The following is a 23,100-nucleotide window of genomic DNA, read 5'->3' as shown; positions in this document are numbered from 1 at the left end:
TCAACTTCAAGTTCTGTGGGCATTTAGCTACATCTAGCTAACTAAAATACACCTTTGTTTGTCTTGAGTTACAGGGATGCATAAATGTTTTTAGAGCAAATTTTGTTGGGTAGAACTGCTCTGTCATAAACTCTGGTCTTATCCATAAAACATTGCTAACAACAGTTAGTGCTGACATTCTGTTTCATGAGTGGCAAGTATCAGTTGCAAAAACATTTTCAGTAATCCAAATAACTTGCAAGTTTTCATTTGCTATTTATTTACAAAACAGGTCTGTTTGCTTAGCAAGAATTTGCATTTTTTTTCATTGCATTGTCTTTATCTATACAAAATAATCAGAATTTAAAATTTCCAATAAGAGTAAGGATCTAGGCTGACCTGGACCCTCAGTTTCAATGGTGTAATAATATTCTGCTTAAATCTGTGTGATTTCATCCAGGTAAAACAGAGTGTACTTCCAATGCCTAGCTTGTATAATATTGGTGAAGGAGGAAAGCATATTGCAGGCTTTCTTCTCTGTATTGTACAGACATATGTACCTGTGTGTCCTTCTAGTATCTTTGAGAATTGAGTGTCTATTACATTATATTTTATATGCATCACTCTCTTTTTTTAAAAAAAAAGTGTAGCTTTATCAGTGATGATTTAAGCTTCCCACTATTTTGACTCACCACTAATTTGCAGCATTTTCACCATAAGGGAAAATACCATGGCAGAGTTTCAGTGCGTGTTCAGACTCTAACTTCTGTGTTTTGATTGCTAATATACATGTTGTGAGGGTGTTTTGTATGACAGGCACTCTGGGTTCCTGAATTACCAGTTCCCAAGAAGCAGTCTACAAACCATACGTGGTTATGGTAAACTGCTGGGAATTATAGTCTCAAAACTCTTTTTATGAAAACCTGATGATAACAGTGAATTATGAATCAGAAAGACAGTATTATGCTGGTAGAAACTCACAGGTCACAAAATTTAAGAGCACTTGTCAGCATGAAGTATCTTATTTGAAGCATAAGCAGGGATCTGATTCCTAGACTACCTTGTGATGGTTTTAGCTTTGAAAAGGAAGCACAGTAATCTTTCCTCCTTGCTTCTTTACATGCTGAGGTATTTTGAACATTTTCCATTCCTCCATAATTTATATTTCTAACAAGAGCTCAGTAAGGAATTGAACAAGGACAATTCCAATATGATAATAACTCTGAAAACTCAGAATGGTTTTATTTCTCATTTAGGGCTTGATCACCTGCTATACTGATGCTCTGGCCTGGACACATAAATACCTCGCACAGCAAAGACCAGTCTAAGAGTCTTGGCTGCCTCTGTCTACCAAGTCCCTACATTCTGGTCCCCATGTCAGAGCTATGAACAAAAGAGTTTTTCTAGTCACTTATTTGAATCATCAGCAGTGGGGAAAAAAATTAATGCTGATATTATAGGGTTCACTTGCAATCTTAGTGCATAGCCTACCCCCTGCTATTACAATGAAGTAGTGGAAAACAGCCTCAAAAGGCACCCTTTTTCAGCCATTCCTGGAGCATTTGGTTGTCTGAAGTCTCCAAAAATTTTGTTTCCAGTAGGCCTCTGATTATGGTGTGTGGTTCACATGGCAAATGTGTTTGGCCCTCTATCCTACAATCATGCACTCAAGTGTAAGCACGTTCTCAAGAGCTCTGAAGTGGCAGCAGAGGGCTGGGCACTGGACATTAGATATTAAATACAGAAGAGCAAGAGTCAGTTTTGGTGATAACATGAAGTTCAGTTTCTTTAAAAGACTGAAACTTAACAATTAAACCAATCACCTTTTAAGCACAAACTCTAAATTCATGGAGAAAAACAATGACCAATTAAAAAAATCACTCATTTAGAAGAAGTATAAATACTTATATTTCAACAAATCTAGGAACTTGGTGTTTGCATTTCTAAAGAACTAGTGTTGATAATCTTTGTGTCAGGTTGATTCAGGTTTTTTCAAACAGGAAAATGATAAGAACAGCTGCAGTAGCCTAATGATGCATGGCTGCTGACAGCTCATTCCAGCTCTGAACCTACACAACAGGAAAGGATAAAATCCCCAAGTATTAGAACTTCTGCAGAGCAACTTGTTTGTGAACTTCACGAATTGCAAATGCTGCTAGTAAACTGAGAGTAAAGACATGTGGATTGCTGATGTTAATGTCCATTAAAATATAAATTTCACTGAGATCTGTTTAAACACAGAAACACAGTCCATAGCATTGCATCACCCTTCCCATTTCTCAAAGGCAAGGTGCAACTCCACAGCTCACTCTGGATTTGAAAGTTCTTTCATATTCTACAATCTATTATCATATAATTCACAATTCCATAAAGAGGAGAGTACACCACCACTTGTTCAGTACTCATTCATTCCCACTGGCAACACCAGATCCCCTAATTATTATCCTGGGGAAAGGGCAACATAATTTTGTAGCCACAAGAGCTGCTCAGCAGCTTCAAAAGCCATGAATTTGCACTTTCCATTTACAAAATGCACCAGATAGTTACCACATCACCCTCCCTCATTGCTGTGGAACTAATGCTGTGCCGGCTTCTCCTTGTCTGCTCAGACCTCTCAGTATCACACACACTGTCTCTGCAGCATCTCTGCAGCATCAGAAATTCAGTCTCTGTTCCTCCCACCCTGAATTACACCTTCCTGTTCCTCAGGCCTAGCAAAACCTTGCTATTTTAATGATGTCATTTAATTGTTTTCTCTAATCTTGAATTTACAACCAGGAAAATAGTAATTATATTAAGCATGTTTTTAATCTGAATTAATTTCTGCTATCATAATTTAAAGGACATTGGATAAACTTGCAGCTACTCGCAGTCTGAGCCTACCACAGATGTATGTGTACGTATGAGTAGGTATATGCACTTGTGTATATAAAAATTGATGCTTTCTCAGGAATTTCTGAATCATTCACAAATGAAAAAATGTTCAGGAGAATTTAAGTAATGTATGCATGTAGACGGAGTAGGTATAAGACATCACACTTGGAGGATAATTGTTTATGAATACAACATAAATTGTGTCTGAGATGGGGAGTTTTGAGACAACACATTGGAGATCAAGTTCTTTATTTTATTAATTATTCTCAGAGGAAAGAAAATTAAAGTTTATCACTTTAAAAAGAAAATATTCTTTCAGAAAATTGTTTTTTAGAACAAGCTCTTACAGTCTTCTGCTAAAAAAGTCTTGGGGTTTTCAATGACCTCTATAACAGGCACCTATTTGACCTCCTCTTAGTAAACAGGAGCAATGCCATTTACCTACTCTATGCATGGAATCATGTGTATACACCCTGGTGTATAAAGGGAAGACACATTGGCATGCCATACTGAGTTCGCAATCATTACAAATTCAAGTTGATATTCAAGTGTTTGAAATCAGAAGCCTTGATTATTCACAGAAAAAGCTGTTCCGCTGATGTAAAAGAGGGGAAAGGCATGTCTATAAAATCAGCTACACGTAAATTAAAAGAGGGGGTGATAAGTCCATTGGAAACCAGAAACAATGCTGTCTCCAGTGAAGAACGCAGTAAGTAACTTTCTAATGGATAAGTACTTCTCCAGTACTTATCCATTAGAAAAGGTGGCAAGCCCCAGAATTACAGCAAGCCTTCTGGAACAGTCACAATTCACATCTTGAGAAATAGTGTGTCAAGCCTACAACTGTCAAATAAATACCCTTTAATGAAACTAAAGATGTAAGATTTTTGTTGTTTGATTTCTAAGAGCGGTAGCATCTGTTTTCCTCACTGTTAGGCTTTGCTGTATAACAATAGTGACTATAAATCTTATTCCAAGATCATCTGAAATTATCAAGAAATAGTTCTATGCCCTTAGCAAGGGTTCTGAGTCAAGCAGGAAGTAAAAAAGAAACTAGCATTAACACTGAGGAAGCCACAATGTTATCCCTTCTCTTTTCCTTCAGAAAAGAACTTGGGAATCCTGGCAGATATCAAGTTCAAGCTAAGCCAGTAATGCACCCGAGGCAATAATGAAGTTCTGCAGCTTTCTAGGCTGCAGCAGGAAAAGCACTGCCAGCAGGTGGAGGGAAATGCTTCTACTCAGCACTGACAGCACATCTGGAGCACTGGGTCCAGTCCTGGTTTCCCCAGTTCAGGAGAAACACAGACATACTGGAGAGAGCAACAGGCTACAAGCATGGTAAAGGATTGGAGCACCTGCCATTAAAGGATGGCTGAGAGAGCTGAAACTGTCCAGCATCCAGAAAAGATGTTTCAACAGGGGTTTTATCAATGTGTATGAACACTTTATGAGAACAAGTAGAGAGGATCACACCAGACTGCATCTTCAGCTGCATACAGTGAAAGAAGAAGAGTCAACGGGTACAAACTGAAATAAAGGAAATTTCATTGAAAATTAAGAAAAACCTTTTTCCCTGCAGGAGTGCACAGGTACAATTTGCCTAGAGAGGTTAAGGAGTCTTCATCCTTATGACATTCAAAACCTAGCTGGACACGGCTCTGAGCAACCCACTGTAGTTAACACTGCTTTGAGCAGAGGATCAAACTAATAGATCTCCAGAGACACCTTTCAATTATAACTATTCTGTTATTCTATTTTTCTTCACTCTCTAAATCTGAACTCAATTTTTTAACCCTCCATGTCTGAAAGCAAATCTGTACTGAGCTTTTCCTCCAAACTCCTTAACACCTGACTGGTTCTTTCACTACTGGATATGATTTAAAGATGTTAGAAATTTTCTAAATGGCCTTTTCAAAAGAAATGTATTTGAAAACTTTAGCAATTGCAGGAGAAGATGGATGAAAAGGTCATTTAATGGGATGTAACTTGGATGCCTGTCAAAAACCCTACCAAAACAGAATCCAAAAACTCATTAACCCCAAGCTATAGCTGAGAGAGACACATTTTCAGCAGAAAAGAAGCAGAGCCAGGAGAGGCCAACTAGACAGCAGCAAACTTATTCTAAAACCCACTGGGTTAAAGAGAGCAGAGAAGTTACAAAGTTCTATCTGTTTTGTCATCCTGAAGGCCCCCTTTAGAACCTGGCCAAACTTTGTCTTAGAACTGGAGAGGAATATTTTGAGATCTGGGCTTTTCCATGATGGAGGAACATTAAAAAAAAAATTAGTTATTTCCCTGGTATTACACATCACGTTATTCCATGTTTGTGTCAACTCTGCCTCTTACTCAACAAATTAGAACAAATTGCATCAAAGATCAACATATGCCATTTAACCATAAGCCACAAAAGGTTCAGTTTTGTCAAGGTTTAAATCAAGGCTGAGGAGCAGACGTTCTGAAGCTTTGGGACCATGGTGTGCATAGAGCCTGCACTCTGATTCAGTCAAAATTAATTAGACCTTTCAAAGAATCTCTTCCTACTCCTGTGGATGCACTTACAGAAACATTTGTCTCCTTCTTTCCCCAGCAGAGTAAGAAGCTCATGGCAAACTAGCATTCCTCAAGGTTCTTCAAGTGGCTGTGCCACACTGGCTTGGAATAAAAAAAATATTGAAAACTTTACTGAGAGGAGTTCCAGCAGCCTTGGCAGAGGGGCATAGTGTAAGAAAATAAGTCAACCAGTGTGTTTGTAATTGTAATATTAAAGACATATCAGAGCTTTAAAATAAAAGGTAATCTGCTCTTTGAAAAGAAAGGAAAAAAGCTCCTCTTGAATCACTAGGAAGATGCTGCCTTGAAACCTATTACTTCCCATCTACTACTGAGTCTTCATAGCAATATTCAGTTGATGCCAGCAGTCCCAGCTTAAAGGACTTCCCTCTTTCCTGTGAAGGAAGAAATCTTTCTGAGATTTCTGTGGTCTGTGTTGAGGAGCTACTGTTCCTCAACACCTTCCTCCTGGAGAGGTGTGAAGAAATCACTACAAGGTAAGTAGGACTGTTTCCTTCCCTTTTTACCCCTTTGCATAGAAGAAATGTGAACAAAGCCATGTGGTTTCTTTTTACACTTCATTTTTCAGCTCCCTAAATTCAATAGCAAAGATATATAATGAAACTTTGATTAGTACAGTGCTACTTGGACTGATGCACACAAAACTCAAAAGGCCTGACCAAATGAATTTCTGATAAATAATTCAATCAGGTGTAGAGAAACAAGTGTCATTTCTTCTGTGAGCTACACTGTGCCAGGAGTCACAGTTCTTCCTTAGTGCTTGAGTGTCCATAATTAGTATGGCCCTACAGTGAGGACTATTACTTTGCATTAAAAATTCCATCATTTGTGAATTAAAACTGCAGATTATTTTGTGAAGCAAAGCCAAGATAAATCTTATTACATAGAAAAAATCTTTATAAGTATTGAAAAATGTAATAAAATTTCAAACATGAAAGCGAAAGGGAAATTTTTACATTTCAATTCCATCATTGTAAAGGAAACTCTTTCATGCTTAAAATTCAAACTCAGTGTGTCAAGTAATTTTACTGTTACAGACTTGAATTACCTGCACTGGCCTGAGGGCATTATTCACTCTGAGAAAAATTGTACTTTAATATTGCTACAATTTTCCCAAGTCATTTTTATGCAGAAGCTAGGATGAATTTGAACCATCCATTTCAAGATTAAAGTGACAATATTTGGTTACTGCAGAGAACCATGTAATTGAGGATTCGTCTTAGGGATATGCCCAAAATTAAATATGGGAATGAGAAAATAATATTAAAAAAGGGATCAATGTTTTGGGTTTTTCATTCAATTTCTGGGATGCAGATATTAAATAGGGTTATAAAATACGAATAAATTCTTACTTCAACAGTGTTTAGATGCATACACTATATCAAATTCTTATGCTATATGGAAAGACCATGAAATTGTTGGTCATTGTCCTAGCCAATTTAATAATTTCTATCATTTGCAGGAGGGAGGATAATCTTCTCACTTCGTTTTAATGGATCTATTTTTTGGAAGCACTGAATTATCAATCTTTTTTATGGGTTATCTACTGCCTCATCATTTGTTACTTCGCATGAAACTGGGGACTGGATCCCGAGCATGATCTGAATGGGCTTAACTCCACAACAAAGCCTGACATGAACTAGAGAGAGCAAGAATTTAAAGTACAAATAAATATCCTTACCCAAAACAGTTTCTCAAAACCCTTAAAGCAGCAGGCTTTCCAGATTAAACTCTAGATAAATCTCTTATTTTGTAGCTTTGAAGAAATGTGAAGATAGAAAATTGAAAGCTTTTATATTATGTATTTCAACAGTAAATAGGGTACTGCATTAAAGTAGGATCACTTCATTTCAAAATCAACCACAAAGTTGTTGCCTTGACTCCTTATTTTCAAGGAAATAATTTGTCTCAGTATAATAGAATTGTTTAAGTTACAATAAACCTTTAAGATCATCATGTGCAACTATCAACCCAGCATTGCCAGGTCCACCACTAAACCATATCCCTAAAATCACCTCTAGCATCTTAAATGACTTCAGAAATGGTAACTCAACCACTTCCCTGGACTTTAACTCTCTTTGAATCTCATTGCCAGGTGTTTCGTTATAACAAAACATCCATTAACAAAGTATAACGAGGATTAGGAGTAACTGTTGACTAACACAAACCTCAAAAAAAAAAAAAAAAACCAACTAAAAAACCTCTTTTTAGAATTAAAGGCCTCCTTCCAGAACTACTACCCTGCTTTTTTAACAGTGTGAAAAGAACCACCAATGGCTGGTCTTCCAGAAATGTGGAAAGAAATCAACCAGTAAAACTCAGCAACTGGGGACACATACCACATAACCAAGGCATACCATGCTCTTCTTCACTGCATCAGGAGAAATTTAAAGCTACAAGAAACAACTGTGATGTAAGTGGGCATTGTGATTCACTGCCTGGATAGTGGTGAATGGCTTTCTCGTTTTCCATTGCTTTGTTTGCATGCATGGGTTTTGCTTTACCTATTAAACTGTCTTTGCCTCAACCCACAAATACTCTCATTTTTACCCTTCTGATTCTCCCCCCCATCCCACCACATGAAAGTGACTGAGCAGCTCGTGGGGCTTGGTTGCCAGCTGGAGTTAAATCACAGCATAACCAAACTATTATACACAGGATGAAATAGAAATTACAGTGTCAGAATATACAATTTTGACAATGTATCATAACATTAGCTAAAATTAAGTGCATTTCCTACTTTAGCTAAATTATTTCAAAATTTTGATTTTCCACTAAATTTTTGCTTACCTGACTGAAGAAGATTCATCATTGTTCTTCCTCCTCTGCTACTGAAATGCAGCCCTGATGACTCTATCACTAAGTGGCTGAGTTGGTCTGAAGTTATCGCCTAGGATTCCATCAGAGCCCTCTAAAAGTTCAGCACCTTTAACATGAGTCCTCAGTCTTCGAAATTCCTCTATCTGAAAGACAGAAAAACAGAAATGAAGAAGCTGAGACATATTCTTCGCCATGGGACTAATGATCACAACCAGCCCTGTCCAGCCAATTATTCAGCTTTGAAAATTGGAGTGTTCACGTACCATATAGTAAGGTCAATATACATTAACAACATTTTAAAATAGTCCTCAGCACTGTCAAAATATTTGAGATATAGAGAAAAACAAGAACTCTTAAGTACATGGTTTGGCAAAATTATCCTTTGCCTTTTCAAAGCTTCTTTTAAGATCTACAACCATCTTGGCTGTTGCAGATTACATCCAATGAATCAGCCCTACTGTTGTGTGTTTAGAGTAGCAATTTGGGTCTTCTTCAAAGAAGTGCATTTCAGGAATAACTTGCTTGACTATAAATTGTTTTGATATTCTCCTAGTGATTTATTTACTTCCTGAAATTGTTGTTATCTTCTAAACCAGAAGAGTACTGGACAGATTCTTAGCTTTAGAGGATGTCTGTTGACATTTTATAGGAAAAAATACTGGTTTTATGATCAAAACAAAATACTGCTTCAGTATTCAGTATTCTGTATTTCTGTATATCTGAATTTTCAGTATTCTACTGGTGTAGATAGTCAGAAAGTCAAATACAGTAAAAAATAAATACAAAATATTTCAATTGAGCCAAAACAAATACGTTTCTTGCTTATGCACTCTTTTTAGATTTTTCTAAATCTGATATGGTGTGCAGAAGAATATAAGCAGCTTCCATCTCCATCCCTGGTACTAGCATCAGGTGCTTCATGACAAAACACTCTCCATTACTATTCACCTGTGCTGTTTTTAGGAGTCTGAGATGTTAAATAGTTACAACTACTAGAAAAAAATATTTTTCTTTGACATATTCACAAGCTGTCTTTGCTGGATACAGCAAATGTACTTGATGGCTGACTCCCCTGCATACTACAAAGCCTCAGCCTTTGTACTTGTACTGGCCCTGTAACGCTTCACTATGCAGTTCATCTCTAACTTGAAACTGAAGATACACAGAAAGTAAAATGGAGCCTGGAGTACACAATCATTTTATCATCTAAGACATTATAATTTCTCCGTGAAAAACACCCTAGGAAATATTACAGGGAGAATGTAAGCATGATTCCAGAATTAAATTAAATGAGGTGCTAAACAGCAGGTAATGGCATTTTTATTCTTATCCTGTCTACAGAGAATACTTTCTTACTGCAACCTGGAACACAACTGCCCTCGGTGTTTTCCACTCTACAGCAGTACTGATACAGACTTATTTACTTGATTTAGAGGCTAGCTCTTCTCTACTTAATTTTCCTCAAAAAGCAGTGGGCTAGGAAATCAACACTCAGCTTGTGGCAGCTGAGATATAAGGCAACAGCTTAGACTGCAAAAATGAAAAAAGCTCCTTGAAGGTGCTTTTAGAGGCAGAATCCTGTTATGAAAGATTTTTGTTGTTGTTTTTTACTTAAAGGAAACTGAAAACAAACCCACTACCAGCTTGGAATTGAAAAAGTCTTCAGAACTCAAGGGCTGGTAAATGACTGAAGGAGCTTTGTAAAGTCATACTTTTTCACCATCTGAATCAACTCTGGAAAGTCTGAGATAATTGCAGTTTAGGAAGGAGCACTTTACAAAAATGTGGCTTTTGTTTGATCTTGTGAGAATGAGATACTTCAAACAAAGACAGATGAAGGAGAGGGAAGAGCAGGCTCTCTGCAAAGCTGGCATTTGTGAGCTGTCTCCTACTGAAACTACAAATGCTCCGTCTCAGTTCCCACAATGAAATCTTTCTCCAGGAGGTAACTCCTCACAAAGCAGCTTCCAGTTTCTTCAGTCAGGAGAGTAGAACTGACCTGATCTCTGTGCCTGCTCTTTAGTCTTTACGGAAGTCAAGAATTGCAGCTCTGCTCCAAGGGGGAATTTCTTCTGCAATCAACACCCTCCTTGTTTAGTTGTTCCTTCCATGGACTGCCGTGACAGAGACCCTCTACTACATGGTGATTTGCTCTACCCATGAGAAGTACTTCTGTCAGAAAAGGACATTAGCTGTGCCAACACAACTTTCCCTATTAAAATTCCATGTGGCAAGGTAATATGTTCTCAGGTTGAAAGGTAGCTGATGTGTGTTCTATTCCCATACTGGTGGGGCAGTAATCTTCTGTTAATTGGGCAGTTTTTCTTTATCTCTTCCACAACCAACCCTCCCTCCAGGAAATACCTTCTGTTATTGGGCCATTGAGTGTCACTGCATGGCTGATAAAAATTACAGCATCCCATTGTGAGGCGCACTGCCCAGAGGGAAGAGCTAAGCATTCCTAACTGGATATCATCTGATATTTGGAACTCAACCACTTCCCTGGACTTTAACTCTCTTTGAATTTCATTGCCAGGTGTTTCGTTATAGCAAAACATCCATTAACAAAGTATAACGAGGATTAGGAGTAACTGTTGAACATTGAGGGGCTTTATTTTATATATAAAATAGATAGAGGCTGAGGGAACATAACATGAGAAGTTTTAATAACTGAAGCAGGGCTAATGCAGGTTCACATGTATTTCTTTTATGTTATCTTCAAATTCTTGCTCTGGGAGCCAATGAAGGTGGAAAAGAAGCAGCAACTACTTTGACGAATGAAATATGAAAGAATAGCCATGACAGAATTTAATTTGTTGCCTTTTGTACTTTCACTGGGGTTGCTCAAAATTCAACCTTGTTGTCTTGTTGGGAAAGAACAGCATCGTAAAACCATATCTTTGTCTGAGAGCCCCTTAATTTCAAAGTTGTAATTTGGAGGGAGGGAGTTTATATTTTCCATTTCAGGGGAGGCTCCTGCCTTCCTTAGCACACACCTGTCTTTTCAAACCAAGACATATTTGTGCCCTGCTGATCCTGTTTCACTGCTCACCATCTCCTCCCAGCCCCTCATAAGTCAATGCTGTGGAGTACATCCTGCAGGACTGCCAGTGAAACAGATGTTTTAGAGGCATATGGCTAAGTATCCTTGGATAGTCACATACTTTTACCAGGAATAGCTACTTTAAAACTTCTTCTCCTGTCCAGAAGACATTAAGGATGACCCAAACCTGTTCACACTGAAATTTGGGATTAAGTTCTAACCAGTGCAGAAGGCAAATCCACAATGTGAACAGTTGCATTTCTACTGAGTAAAACCATTCATGTTCACTTTGTGTAGAATTTTTTTTACCACTCATTGTATTCAGATCCTGAGCATTCTTCTGTTTCACTTACACATTTGCTGAAGAATAGAGCACACATTACTAGAATTTGCATGTTTTCTATAAACATTTCTTTGATATGAAGTGTAGAAGCATTATCCTTCTGTTTGAAAATTTTACATGTATCCATGACATCTTCCAAGAGCATGGACCTACTTTCCAGCACCCAGAATACCATGAAGCTCTGAGTGCTTTATTTTAGTTTACATAAATTTTGCACACTTCCCACTACAGCTCCATATGGTAGTTACTCTTTCGGTCCTTTGGTAGTTTTTAATTCTGAATGAGGTAGACAAAAGGACTAGAGACCATGCCATTCAATAAAAGACCAGTTAACTCTGACAATGAATACAGCAAAACAACAGCTCCTTCTGCATCATTGTTTAAAATCCCTATTCTGAGTGGCTTAGACAATGCACTTGGTCTTCAGTGAACCACAAAGCATTTATTCACAAATGTCCCATTTTTTTTTTTTTTAGTATAGTGGACAGAAGCATGACTAAGTCTTTTTCAATTATTTCCTGGTTTTTACTGGCCTAATAGGAGTTTTCTCCTACTGCATTTCAGCAGGTACCTGGCATGCGCCAGGTATCTTACAAAAAGAATCAACACAGTTCTTTGGGCTGTGCATTTCAACATAAATCAAGTGAGGATGAAAAAAAATCACAATAGGAGGACAGGAATATGCACAGAATAACCCATGAAGGACTTTTTCATGGAAGTGAAGTCTCATAACAAAGAAAATTACTTCCAATGAGGAAACTCAGGACTCCAGGAAAGCACATCCTGATGCTGCAGTCCTCAATTGCTCTTTTGCTATTTAATCAGCACACTCAGATCTCCTTTCACTTAACTTTGACTTAGATCAGTAACATATCTATTCATCAGCTGGACTTTACCATCTGAAAATGTCTCCCGGTAAAAAAAAGATTCTCTATTTTGTAATGGTCAGCCTATTGTGCCTATGTCAAAATGGTTACTTCATTGTTTCAAAATAAGAAAATATTTTATGAGTGTGACCATGAAACAGAGAGGCAATTTTATTCATTTTTTGCCCTTATGACCCGCAGTTTGTTAAGCTGATCCATATTGCTGTGTTAATTGCAGAAAATTAGCATATTGACTCCAATATATGAACTAGTTTGATCAGAGGAAAGAAACAAAACCTATTCCATATTATATTATGTAATTCTTTATTTACTTGTTATTGACACTCAGAACTTGATTATTTCATGGCCTGAAAAATGAAAATGGCCTTGAATTTTTCTCTCACTGGCTATAACCACAGATGCTACTAGTATTATATAAAGCACTTGACATTTCATTAGTATCCCAGAGAAGAAATTTCTACAAGGTAGTGACAAATGTAAAAATAATGTACTTAAACCTATTAGAAATGCATTTGCACTGAAATCTATGATTTAATACTACAAGCTGGCTTAATAAAATTAAATACCTCTACCAGCCTTCCACGGAAGATTCAAAATGGTATATCCTATACTACATCCTCTTATTTTCCACAGACAAAAGCCCTTGCATTTCTAATCTCTCCTTAATCTCTCCTGGGCAACTTGCTGTAGATGAACCTGCTTTAGCAGGGCATTTGGAATGGATGCTCTCCAGAGGTCCCTTCCAACACCAATCATTCTGTGTTTCTGTGATTAAATGAAATCTCTCATAGGCACTCATGCCCACATGCACAAAAGAGGCCAGATAGTTCATTGCAGCCAAAATGGTAATTACAATTTAAAATCTTGGAATTTTAGCTAGAACCAACAAAATCATAATTTGTGCATCATGGAGACCTCACAATACCTTTTAATTTACAAATTCCAGAATCATCTCCTCTCACCTACCCCATATTTATTTTTCATTGACATATTTATTTTTCATTGACATCTGAAAGCAATATCTGATGAAACATAATTTTTTTTATGTCCCTTTTTTACCCCTTGGCAAAAGCCTTTCAAGTTCTTAATAATTATCTTTCCTGCACAACCTTAACTTTAATGCTGCAATCATAAATATCACAGAGGAATGTTTTTCTAATTGATGCTTATCTATGACAAGTATAGTGGATCATCCTGGTCTGAGTCTGCTCTAATCCATCAGTGGACTCCTGTGCCACCTCTCACCTGTGTACAGTGCCAGTGGGAGGGAAAAGCTCCTCCATGGCTTGCATGCCCTCCATCACTGCAACGTTTTTGGATCGGGTTTGCACCTATCAAAGAAATGCAGGAACACAAAGCAGCTACCCCTCACCTAACAAAGGCCATGGTTGTGAATCTCAGTCTTTGCCCCAGGCTTTACAGGTCACTCTTTTCCCCAGGCACAATATTCTTTTCAGGAGTCTTATCCCCTTCACACAACATTCCAATATCCTGCTTGCTTGTGGTAAATTAGCACATAGTAATACTAACTAAAGTTGTATTTCTCTTCTTAATTCCTCTTTTGTTAACCCTCTTGCTGTCTCCTGCTACACGTGGATGGTTTAAACTCGGCTCTCCTCTGTGCACTGACTGGATTAAAAAGGAATAGAGACTACAAAATCTGCAATTAGCAATACCATACTATGTCTCAGCTGTAATAGCTGGACTTTATACATCTGATTAATTCCCCTTATTTATCAATATCCCGTCTGGACAATTAGCTGACAAGTTACAGAATGCACTCTGTCTTTAAAAGTTATTCTGAATCAAATAATGCTAATAGAATGCTGTTTACTCAGTAGTAAGTAATGCATTTACTCAATAGTAAGCAGACACAAGTCTTAGCTTTTCATAAACAAATAACAGACTCATGATGGGATGCATTTAATTTGCAGCTATCAGACAAATAACTTATTGGGAGCTATCCTATGATTAGACCTAGAATTCAGTTTCCATAAAACAAGAAATGCTGCCAATTTTAAATTGTTAAAGATGTTAAAATATTGTATTAGACTATTGTGTTAAAATTTTAAATTATTAAAGCTAAAATAATTTAATTTATCACCTTTTATACTTTTTATACATGCTTCAGAGTAGGCAATGAAAAGGAATGCATTGCGCTTCAGGGATTCTAGGTGGGTTCACTTAAATTAAATGCACATTCCTCCAGCTGGGATTCACAGACTGTGGGAGAACATTCATCAGGAAGTTTCATTGCTTTTAGTGGGATTATTTGTAGAAAGATTTGAAAAATTGTACATTGAAAGGCTCAGAAATGTTAGATTTAATTTAAGAAAAAAAACCCAAACATTTTAAACTACATACATGTGAAATCAAATTTAAATAGGTAGATTCCATTTGGCATTTATTATAAAACTGAATTTTAAAAGAGCCAGATAAATTAAATATAGTTCAGTGCAATCTAGCCAATCTGTACTACATTAATGTTTCTCATTCTCCAGGACATAGTGCCTCCCTGTGCTTTTTTTTTCCTTTAACATTAAAAACCAGTGATATTGAAAGCTTACAATTACAAAGAATTGAATTTATTTTGCCCATTGAGTTCCTTTTTTCTTTTTTGTTGACTTAAATATAAGAATTATTTTAAATGCAGATGATAAATGATAACAAGGTTTTTCATCTCTGACCTTTGCGTTGCTTTCAGTGACTCAAAAGGTTTGACCTTTACTTGAAAAGCCACGTACTGATCTAATGGGATCTTTAAGGAGAACAGACATAACATTCTGATATATACATTTGCACGCTATAACCTTTAGCTATAACCATATTCCAAGGTCAATTTGAGCACAGCTGTTACCTGCACTTGGGACACAGTCAAAGGATAGCGAAATAATATCCAGGTGACACCTTCACTGCAGGGTGGAATGGTTAGAGAGCCCTCATACACCCAGTAGTCACGCAGAAGAGGATCTGAAATCAAAAGAAACGTGGAATTTTAATAACTATTAGGAAGATAATGGTGTCTTTCAGTGACAGCTTATGACAGCTGTGGGCTCACTCGCATGAAGTTAGTAAGCAGAAGCTAAGGTGTGAATTTATAACCTGCCAAGCACTGCCCACTGCTTCCTCATACGAATGTATATGAGCTTGTGGTCATTATATTACAGTAAGTTCCCCTGCAGGTGAGCATTTTAGATGTGAAAATGCCACTCTGTGGATGTGAAAAATAACAAGTGCACAGCTCTTGAAATTAACACAGCAAATAAGCAATGTTATGGGAATAAAGTAATCCCTGTTAATGTCAAAAGCTAAAAAGAAACGTATTTTGAAGGCAGAGGGTCTGTGGTGATTGAATTTTAGCTGACTTCCACATTTAGGATATGTCTTAAGAATTAATTTTATTTTATGTTTTAGAAAAAAAAAATCAATGAAAATTCAGCTGAAGAAGAACTTTTCACTTTGCAATTCTGGTGACATATTTTTGAGATGCACTGGTGCTTCCTACCTTTGGAAAAGTGAGTTGAATTTCAGAGGGGGAAAAACATCAAGGTTTACCTTATAATTACATAATTCCTTAAGTTTATATATTTATTAATAGTTTTATAAATAACTGTTAGGATAAACAGTTGTCGCTGAAAAATTTGTGCAATATTTTGTGCATGCAGAGTTTTAACTCTACATAAAACACATTTGATTTTCATTATTTTAATTTTAATTTCTCATAGATTCCAATCACACTACACTCCATAAGTGAGACAGCACAGGGCTTTCTTTTGCTGCTGTAGGCCATAGAGCCTAAAAAGTACTAAAAAAAGGAGGGAAAACTGCCTGACTGTAAAAGAGGGTTTCTCAAGAAACAAACCTAGAGAGAAACTAGGGAGAAAAAGGGTGGTTAATCATGGCATGGAGAGCCAGGGGTAAGGTCATGACTTGCTTGACAAGGACAGAACGGGATACTGGAAACAAATAAACCTGCTTGGTGGAACTAACATGTGACTGTCATTTCACCACTAGCTCAGAGGGATAGCACTAGAATTAAATCTTCCTAATGAAGTTTGTGACTGTCAGCAAATGGATTTCGTTTTGTTCGTGTAATTTTCTTTCTCAGCTAGGAAATGATGTAGCAAATCCATTGACAGCAAGTTGCATTATCAAACGCTCAAAAGTTAAGAACTGCAAGAATTAATTCAGCCCATCCTGTGCATACATCGTGATACAGTGCTGTCACATGATCATGTGTGTCTTTTCTGGAGAACCTTTCATTGTTTACTTGCAAAGACAGATTATTTTGTTTTGAAAAGTACATAATATTATTTAGAATTCTCAGTACAATATGAGGAATTTGGAATTCTTTTTCCTATGCTATTGAAATCTTGCTTGTTAGAATATTTTCTCATTTTTCATATTTCTAATACACTCATTTCTCCAGTGCCTGAGAGCTTAAATGAATTAATTTATCCTCCCATACCCCTGAGTGGTGAGGAAGGATAGATTATCCCCCTCAATTTACAGCTGGGGAACTGAGGCAGAGAAGATGAGGTCAAATGCATCTATTCATTTGAGATGTTCAATATGACATGCTTAGAACCTGATTTCTCAGAGTATTTAACTTTCTATAGGACATAATACAGTCAGAGCACTGCTCCCATTGACTTCTCTTGGAGGTGTAAGCACTCAGCACTTCTGCAAATCAGACCCCATGATCTCAAGTCGGGCACCTGGAAAATGAGGAACACATAGTTAGAGATGACCTGTGAGCATTTTTGTTTATGTGACTTGATCAGCATCAAACAGGAACTGTGAGGCAGGGATCCTGTGAAAAATAGCTTATGGTCATGCAATCAGGTGATGTTTCATAGTGGATATGCATGAGAGGCACAGGCTGCCTTAATTCCTGCAATTCCTTATTGCTGAGACTTGACTTTGCAACCTAAATAATATTCTTTTGATATAATTAATATAGTTTAATGTAGACCTGGGCTACTTTGAAAAATTCAAGACCTTGACACTATGACAGAGTTTAGCTCAAATGGATTCCTTGCAGAAACATTTTTCTTTAGAAATGTTTTTTTTTTTTTAACATCACATTTCTTATTGTTACTCTTTTAGCTACGTAAGTTTGAATTTGCCTCCCTTTGTCCCTTCTCCTTTTTTGCTATACAACTGTCATTGCACAATGGCATTGTCTTTTGATTCTGCCAAAAATATTACCTTCTTAAGTGGGTAGCCTTACACTCCCTATTTTATGCCCAAGTAGAGAAAGGAATACACACAGCTGTCTCTCTGGATGGGTGGGTAAATCCTCAACAAAGCTGGCCATGGTGTTGTCAGCAGTGCACACTCTACAGAAACACATCCCACTCACATGACAAAGGTGCAGATTTACAGTAAATTCCAATGGGAATTCACCACTACCCCTGTCAGGATGTGCATTACTAAAATGCATTACCACCCTATGGGATCATTCAGGCTTGCAGTTTAGGCTAGGCTTTAGGATTGTCTCAGCCCCTGCAATTGGCTACTAATCCACACACGAAAAGTAAAAAAGTGCAAAAGTAAGCAAAGGCACCTACCTGGCAATAAAGAGTTGGGATTAAAACAGGGTATTGTTTTGGACTTCCCCTGAAAAAATGAATACAAGTCAATCTCATCTCTAGCTTCTAATTAAAATGCTGATGAATGCCGAGGTAAAACACATTCTGTGTTCTTTTGCCATTAAGACTTGAATTCCTGTGGAAAGCAACCTCACTAAGAGCACCCATTTAATCACCACTGCATTTCTCCTTGCAGCTACACAAATATGTATTTTTATCCTATTTTTTATTTCATTTTCAAGCTTATCCCAGCAATTTGTTAACTTTCTGCCTTTAGCACCTGGATTTCTTTAAGGTCCCAGCCTTGAAATTCTCTATGTGAAATTCAGCGGTTTCATACAAAAAAAAGTTAAAAAAACCAAGGGCCAAAGTGAGCTTTACTTAACTGATGTGGATAACACTTAATAAAATAATGCTGGTCCTACATATTTAATACAATAAAATGTTATATGTGCCAAAGTGTGTTTGATGCCTTTGAAAGGGACCATTATAACACAGTCCCCATAATTGTGAGGCCTCTCATGACCTTCCTCTGCTCGGATGTTGTCTCAGTAATGAAATTAGAGTTTCATACACTATTGTTTCCTCTGACACTTTCATAAATAAAGAGTTTATAATATTAAACATCATGCCTGAAGTTTACCATATAGCATTTGACTAAAAGATTTCAATTCCTTTCTTATTTTTCTGCACTTCAGCATCTGCTGAAGTGAATGGTAATCTCTTCAGACCAATAAAAATATGTGTCATCAATACATCTCAAATTCCTTTTAAAATCAAAGGAATGTATGATTATTTCTATGTTACAGATCATGAAGCAAAGAGTTGAAAGTAACTTGCCCAAGGTCATTTAAGATAGTGTCAGCATTTTGGAGAGCACTCAAATCTCGTCAGTCCTGCAAGGATTACTACCTGTCCTTCAGAATCTCCAGATATAATCCACTTGACAAGTTGGCATTGTGTTTTTGCTGATTTCCCTGCAAGTTAATAGGGGTGCTCACTTCATCTGTTCTTTTCCTCTACAAACTAAAACCAGGTAAGTTTGGAGACATGGCTGCTGGTGCTCACTAAGCATGTTGCAGTGCTGGCACTCACACTCACTCCATGAAAATTACTGAAAAGGTAGGACTTGCAAGCAGTTACTGGTATAGATCAAACTTTCTGGCCACCAGAAAAAAAAATAAAAGTATAATAAATACATATTAGCTGAATAATATTATCAGAATAAAATGCTGAGGTTTTCATGCTGGCCACCAAATGGTGGCTTTTGTACATGGTTTTACCAGAGACACATCTGAAATCTTTCTCTTGGCTCCCTACAGACCCTTTGCCTACTGTCTCTGTGGTCATTAAAGGAAGCATTGCTTCAGACAATGCCTTACCTTGTACTGGATGTCCTGAAGAATTTCAGTTACAGCCTTTAGGCCCACATGCTCTTTTCCTATCTGAAATACAGCAAGCAAAGGTGAATTTCAGTATCTTGGTATTTCAGAAACTGTGAGGCAAAACACAGGTCAACCAGAACAGTCAGTACTATAGCTGTTTTTAGTTTAGCTACACAACCTTGTGTTAATCAAATACACTGATACATGACAGCTCCAAAAAATTAAATCATTATAAAACCACCAGCCAAAAGTAAACAGGGCTTAAATAACTTTTAAGCAAAGACAACTCACAGAGCAATAGAAAGAGTCAAAATTAAGTCTGGTAGGTTTTTATTAACCCTGTTGTGCAGCACCTGTTCTATGTGGAGTCAAGATCATGCAGTATTGTGGAATATAGATGCCAAGGATACAGTTTGTCCTTACTGGTTTTTGCCAGAAAAGTACACAGAAAGGAACAGAGTGAACAAGCAGAACAGAAAATTTTTGAATTTGTTCCCATAGCGTTGCAAATCTGGCCCAAGGTATCTCTGAAGCTCAGGGGAGTTTTTTCATGCCTGCAGAGCACAGAACAGCAGATTCCCTCTCCCACAGCATCTCTGGGATGGTGCCAGTGAAAGCCAGGCTCCAGCAGGCTGCAGCACTGCCTCTACTGAACGCCTGTGAGGCACGGGAGATGGGGCTCTAGAGAAACACTGAGACGAGAGATTCTAATTTTATATGGACGTTGCTCACTCTGCACACTAAACTCAGCTGCTTCTGACTCAAATCACCCATTCCAGGATCCTAGCTTTACCGTCAGAACAAAATCAGAAGAGGCAGAATGGCTTTCCACTTGCTTTCTTTGCCAATGTGTACAAATACAAGGTGAGGAAATAAACCAGCATGAGTGAGAATGGGAGAGCTAGACCCGGAAAAGTTTGTTTGCTTTTTGTTTCTCTTGGAATAGAATGACACAGTAGCCATTGGAAGGAAACAACTGAATGTCAACAAAAGGTACTTTGTTACTTCTAGGAATTTCAAATGTTTCAAAGTGCATAAAAGATATTGAAGTCACTTCAAAGATGCTGCTTCTAAATTAATAATCCCCAAGGGCTGTCACTTAAATCAGTGAAAATATTTTCATTGACCTTAAAATAATGTATTTTGAGAACCATGGTACAAAATTATTTTTCCATGCCTTTACCAAGAAAAAAGTAGTCACCAAATTTCTTCTCCTTTTTTCTTTAATAAACAGCTTAAATATTATTTTTCCTTGGTCAGTTGTAATTATGCATCTCTTGGCTAATGAAGGAGCCTTTTTGGAATGCTTATGAACCCTGATGTGGGTGACAGACCAGAAATGGAAAATGTATGGTTGAAGTTTCAAATTTATTCAAGAACTTATATATAACTTTCTAACTGACTCAAAGGTTACCTCTGCTGGAATGAGAAGGTGACTTACATAAGCAATTATCACACAGCCCTCTAGGACACAAAGCTGAAGACTTTCTAACTTCCATTTTTAGCAGTTCTATCTGAGTGTTGAGGCAGTAACCAATGTACCTTTAAATTCAGAGGTAAAGCTCAAAGGCACTCATAAACTCGTTATGAAATATGACAAATTAATAATACCACTGTGCAAGAAAATTCATTTGATCTAAGGATGAACTTTAAACCTCTTCCTCCAAACCCATTTAAATAAAACAGTTTGCCATTTCTCATGAGGAAGATGAGAATCTGGTGTTTGAGGACTAAAACTGAAAACCTTTATAGGGTGCAGACCTTGAAAAACCTTCAACAGCAATTAGATTATAGTGCTAACTTCCTAGAATTCATTCCACCTTGTCCCCAGGAAGCTTTAAGCCTCCTCATTGCAGGCTTTTCTGAGGGTCTCTGGTAACTCTTGTTAACACTCTCAGTCTCTGAAGAAGTGATACGACTCCACCTCACATTTGTCCTGTGTGAAGAAACACACTTGTCCCTGTGCTCAGGAAAGCACAATTCTAACACCAGTTTTCAGCAGTGCCAATGGCTTTGTAAGCCTTTTCTTTAATCTTTCCTCCTCTCCTCTGTCTATATCCTCAACCCCTGAACATCAGACCCAGCCAGGAATTAAGAGAAATACATCACAGAGATAGTGAAGCATTTGTCCCTCCTGACAGCCCTCCTTCTGCTCTCAGAGGAATGAAGATTCGATGTCTGCTTATAGCCAGAGTCCCAGAAAGGTGCCTGACTATGTATTATCCCTTCTTTAACTAACATACTTCCAATATCCTGTTTAAACAAAAATTGATTGCATAGCACACATATAGAAGACATGACTGAAAAATATCTTGCAAACAGAATACCGGCAGTCATACATTGCTTTCATTCATGAAATCATTAAAAATTAAATAACATTGAAAGGACCTCATTATCCTCAGACAAATGACAGTGCATCATAACAAGTGTAACACAGGAGACTTACCTGCACAAACAAAGCAATAATAGCTATGCCGTGCTTCTTCCCTACTGCCTCATCAATGCTGCTGTACAGTGTGGAGTTCCAGTGCATGAGATGAAGCTAAAACAAAGCAGTGCAAACATAACAATAGAGAAACATGTAATTAAAACCACCAGCAATTAACATCAATTAACAAAGCCTCAGCATGTTGTGTGTGCACATGCAGGGATAAGTGGATTTACTGTTGATAATACATATTGTAAATATCAGGAACACCAAGGAAAAAAAAAAACAGATGTTGCAGATAAAGTGGTGTACAGTCAGTTACTAAAATCTACATCAAAGGTGTGAATGACTATAGTAATGATGATTTAACAACTCTCTCAATCTGAATGCGGAAATAATATCAGCTAATGAAATCCACCAACACTGTCCCTCAGCTCTGTCCCAAGGTAGGAGAATTATTATGGACATAGGCTGTCCAAACACACATTAGACTGACTGACTGTACTATCACAATGCCACTTGTCTCACACACTACCTCCCAAGACAAATCATTCAAATGTCAGTAGTAAGAGTAGAAGTGATTTCAGAAAAGGTTAAACACAGAGTAAGTTGAGCAGAGAAAAGTGGCTTGAGGATCACCCTAGGGGTGAGGGTGAAATAAAGAGATGGTAAAGAGCAAAGGAGCCAATTGAGGAATACATGAGAGGCAGTAGACACTGGATAGTAAACACAAAATCTGTTGTGGTGAAGTGTCACAGCATAATCTGGGAAATAGTGCTTGAGAAAAGAGCTGGAAGGCAAGGAAGGAAGGAAGGAAGGAAGGAAGGAAGGAAGGAAGGAAGGAAGGAAGGAAGGAAGGAAGGAAGGAAGGAAGGAAGGAAGGATTTTGAAAATAAGTTTTTCCAGAAATAAATGTAAATCTCTGTGCCTAGGTCTGATAACACTGTAGAGCTTCAACATTGTAAGCACAGCTGCTTTGAAGTTTATCTGCCAACTCTTAGACAATTTCCATTGTAAAATCACACTCAATGTTTTGTTCAGTCAGGTGTCTAAGAAGTTCAAATGTCATTTTTATAGCTAACATTGTTTCCACCTTCAGCAAAATTAGGTTTTAAAACAGTGTATCTTCCTACTTTGTTTTTTATTTCTGTGCACAAACAGCCTCCTTGAAAT

The 23,100-nt window shown here is 37.4% G+C and overlaps 1 protein-coding gene across 2 annotated transcripts in view; it reads right to left on the bottom strand.

The window, feature by feature from the left end:
* CA8 (carbonic anhydrase 8) overlaps positions 1 to 23,100 on the bottom strand; it is a 47,891-nt gene that overhangs the window by 3,412 nt on the left and 21,379 nt on the right. The window contains exons 4-8 of one of the 2 annotated variants that reach the window (XM_041473784.1): positions 21,946 to 22,041; positions 19,497 to 19,559; positions 18,094 to 18,142; positions 15,378 to 15,490; positions 8,218 to 8,390 (exon numbers count right to left, since the gene is read on the bottom strand). In XM_041473784.1, the coding sequence (XP_041329718.1) occupies positions 8,256 to 8,390; positions 15,378 to 15,490; positions 18,094 to 18,142; positions 19,497 to 19,559; positions 21,946 to 22,041 (456 nt within the window). In that variant the 3' untranslated portion in view covers positions 8,218 to 8,255. Of the gene's footprint in view, positions 1 to 8,217; positions 8,391 to 15,377; positions 15,492 to 18,093; positions 18,143 to 19,496; positions 19,560 to 21,945; positions 22,042 to 23,100 lie in introns of both variants that reach the window. The other variant, XM_041473785.1, reaches the window with a different exon arrangement.

The sequence above is a fragment of the Pyrgilauda ruficollis genome, unplaced genomic scaffold (genome assembly GCF_017590135.1).
Source record: "Pyrgilauda ruficollis isolate IOZ18807 unplaced genomic scaffold, ASM1759013v1 scaffold30, whole genome shotgun sequence".
Classification (NCBI taxonomy): Eukaryota; Metazoa; Chordata; class Aves; order Passeriformes; family Passeridae; genus Pyrgilauda; species Pyrgilauda ruficollis.
Note: the sequence above shows the minus strand (reverse complement) of the source record. Positions and strands in the feature narration are given on the sequence as shown.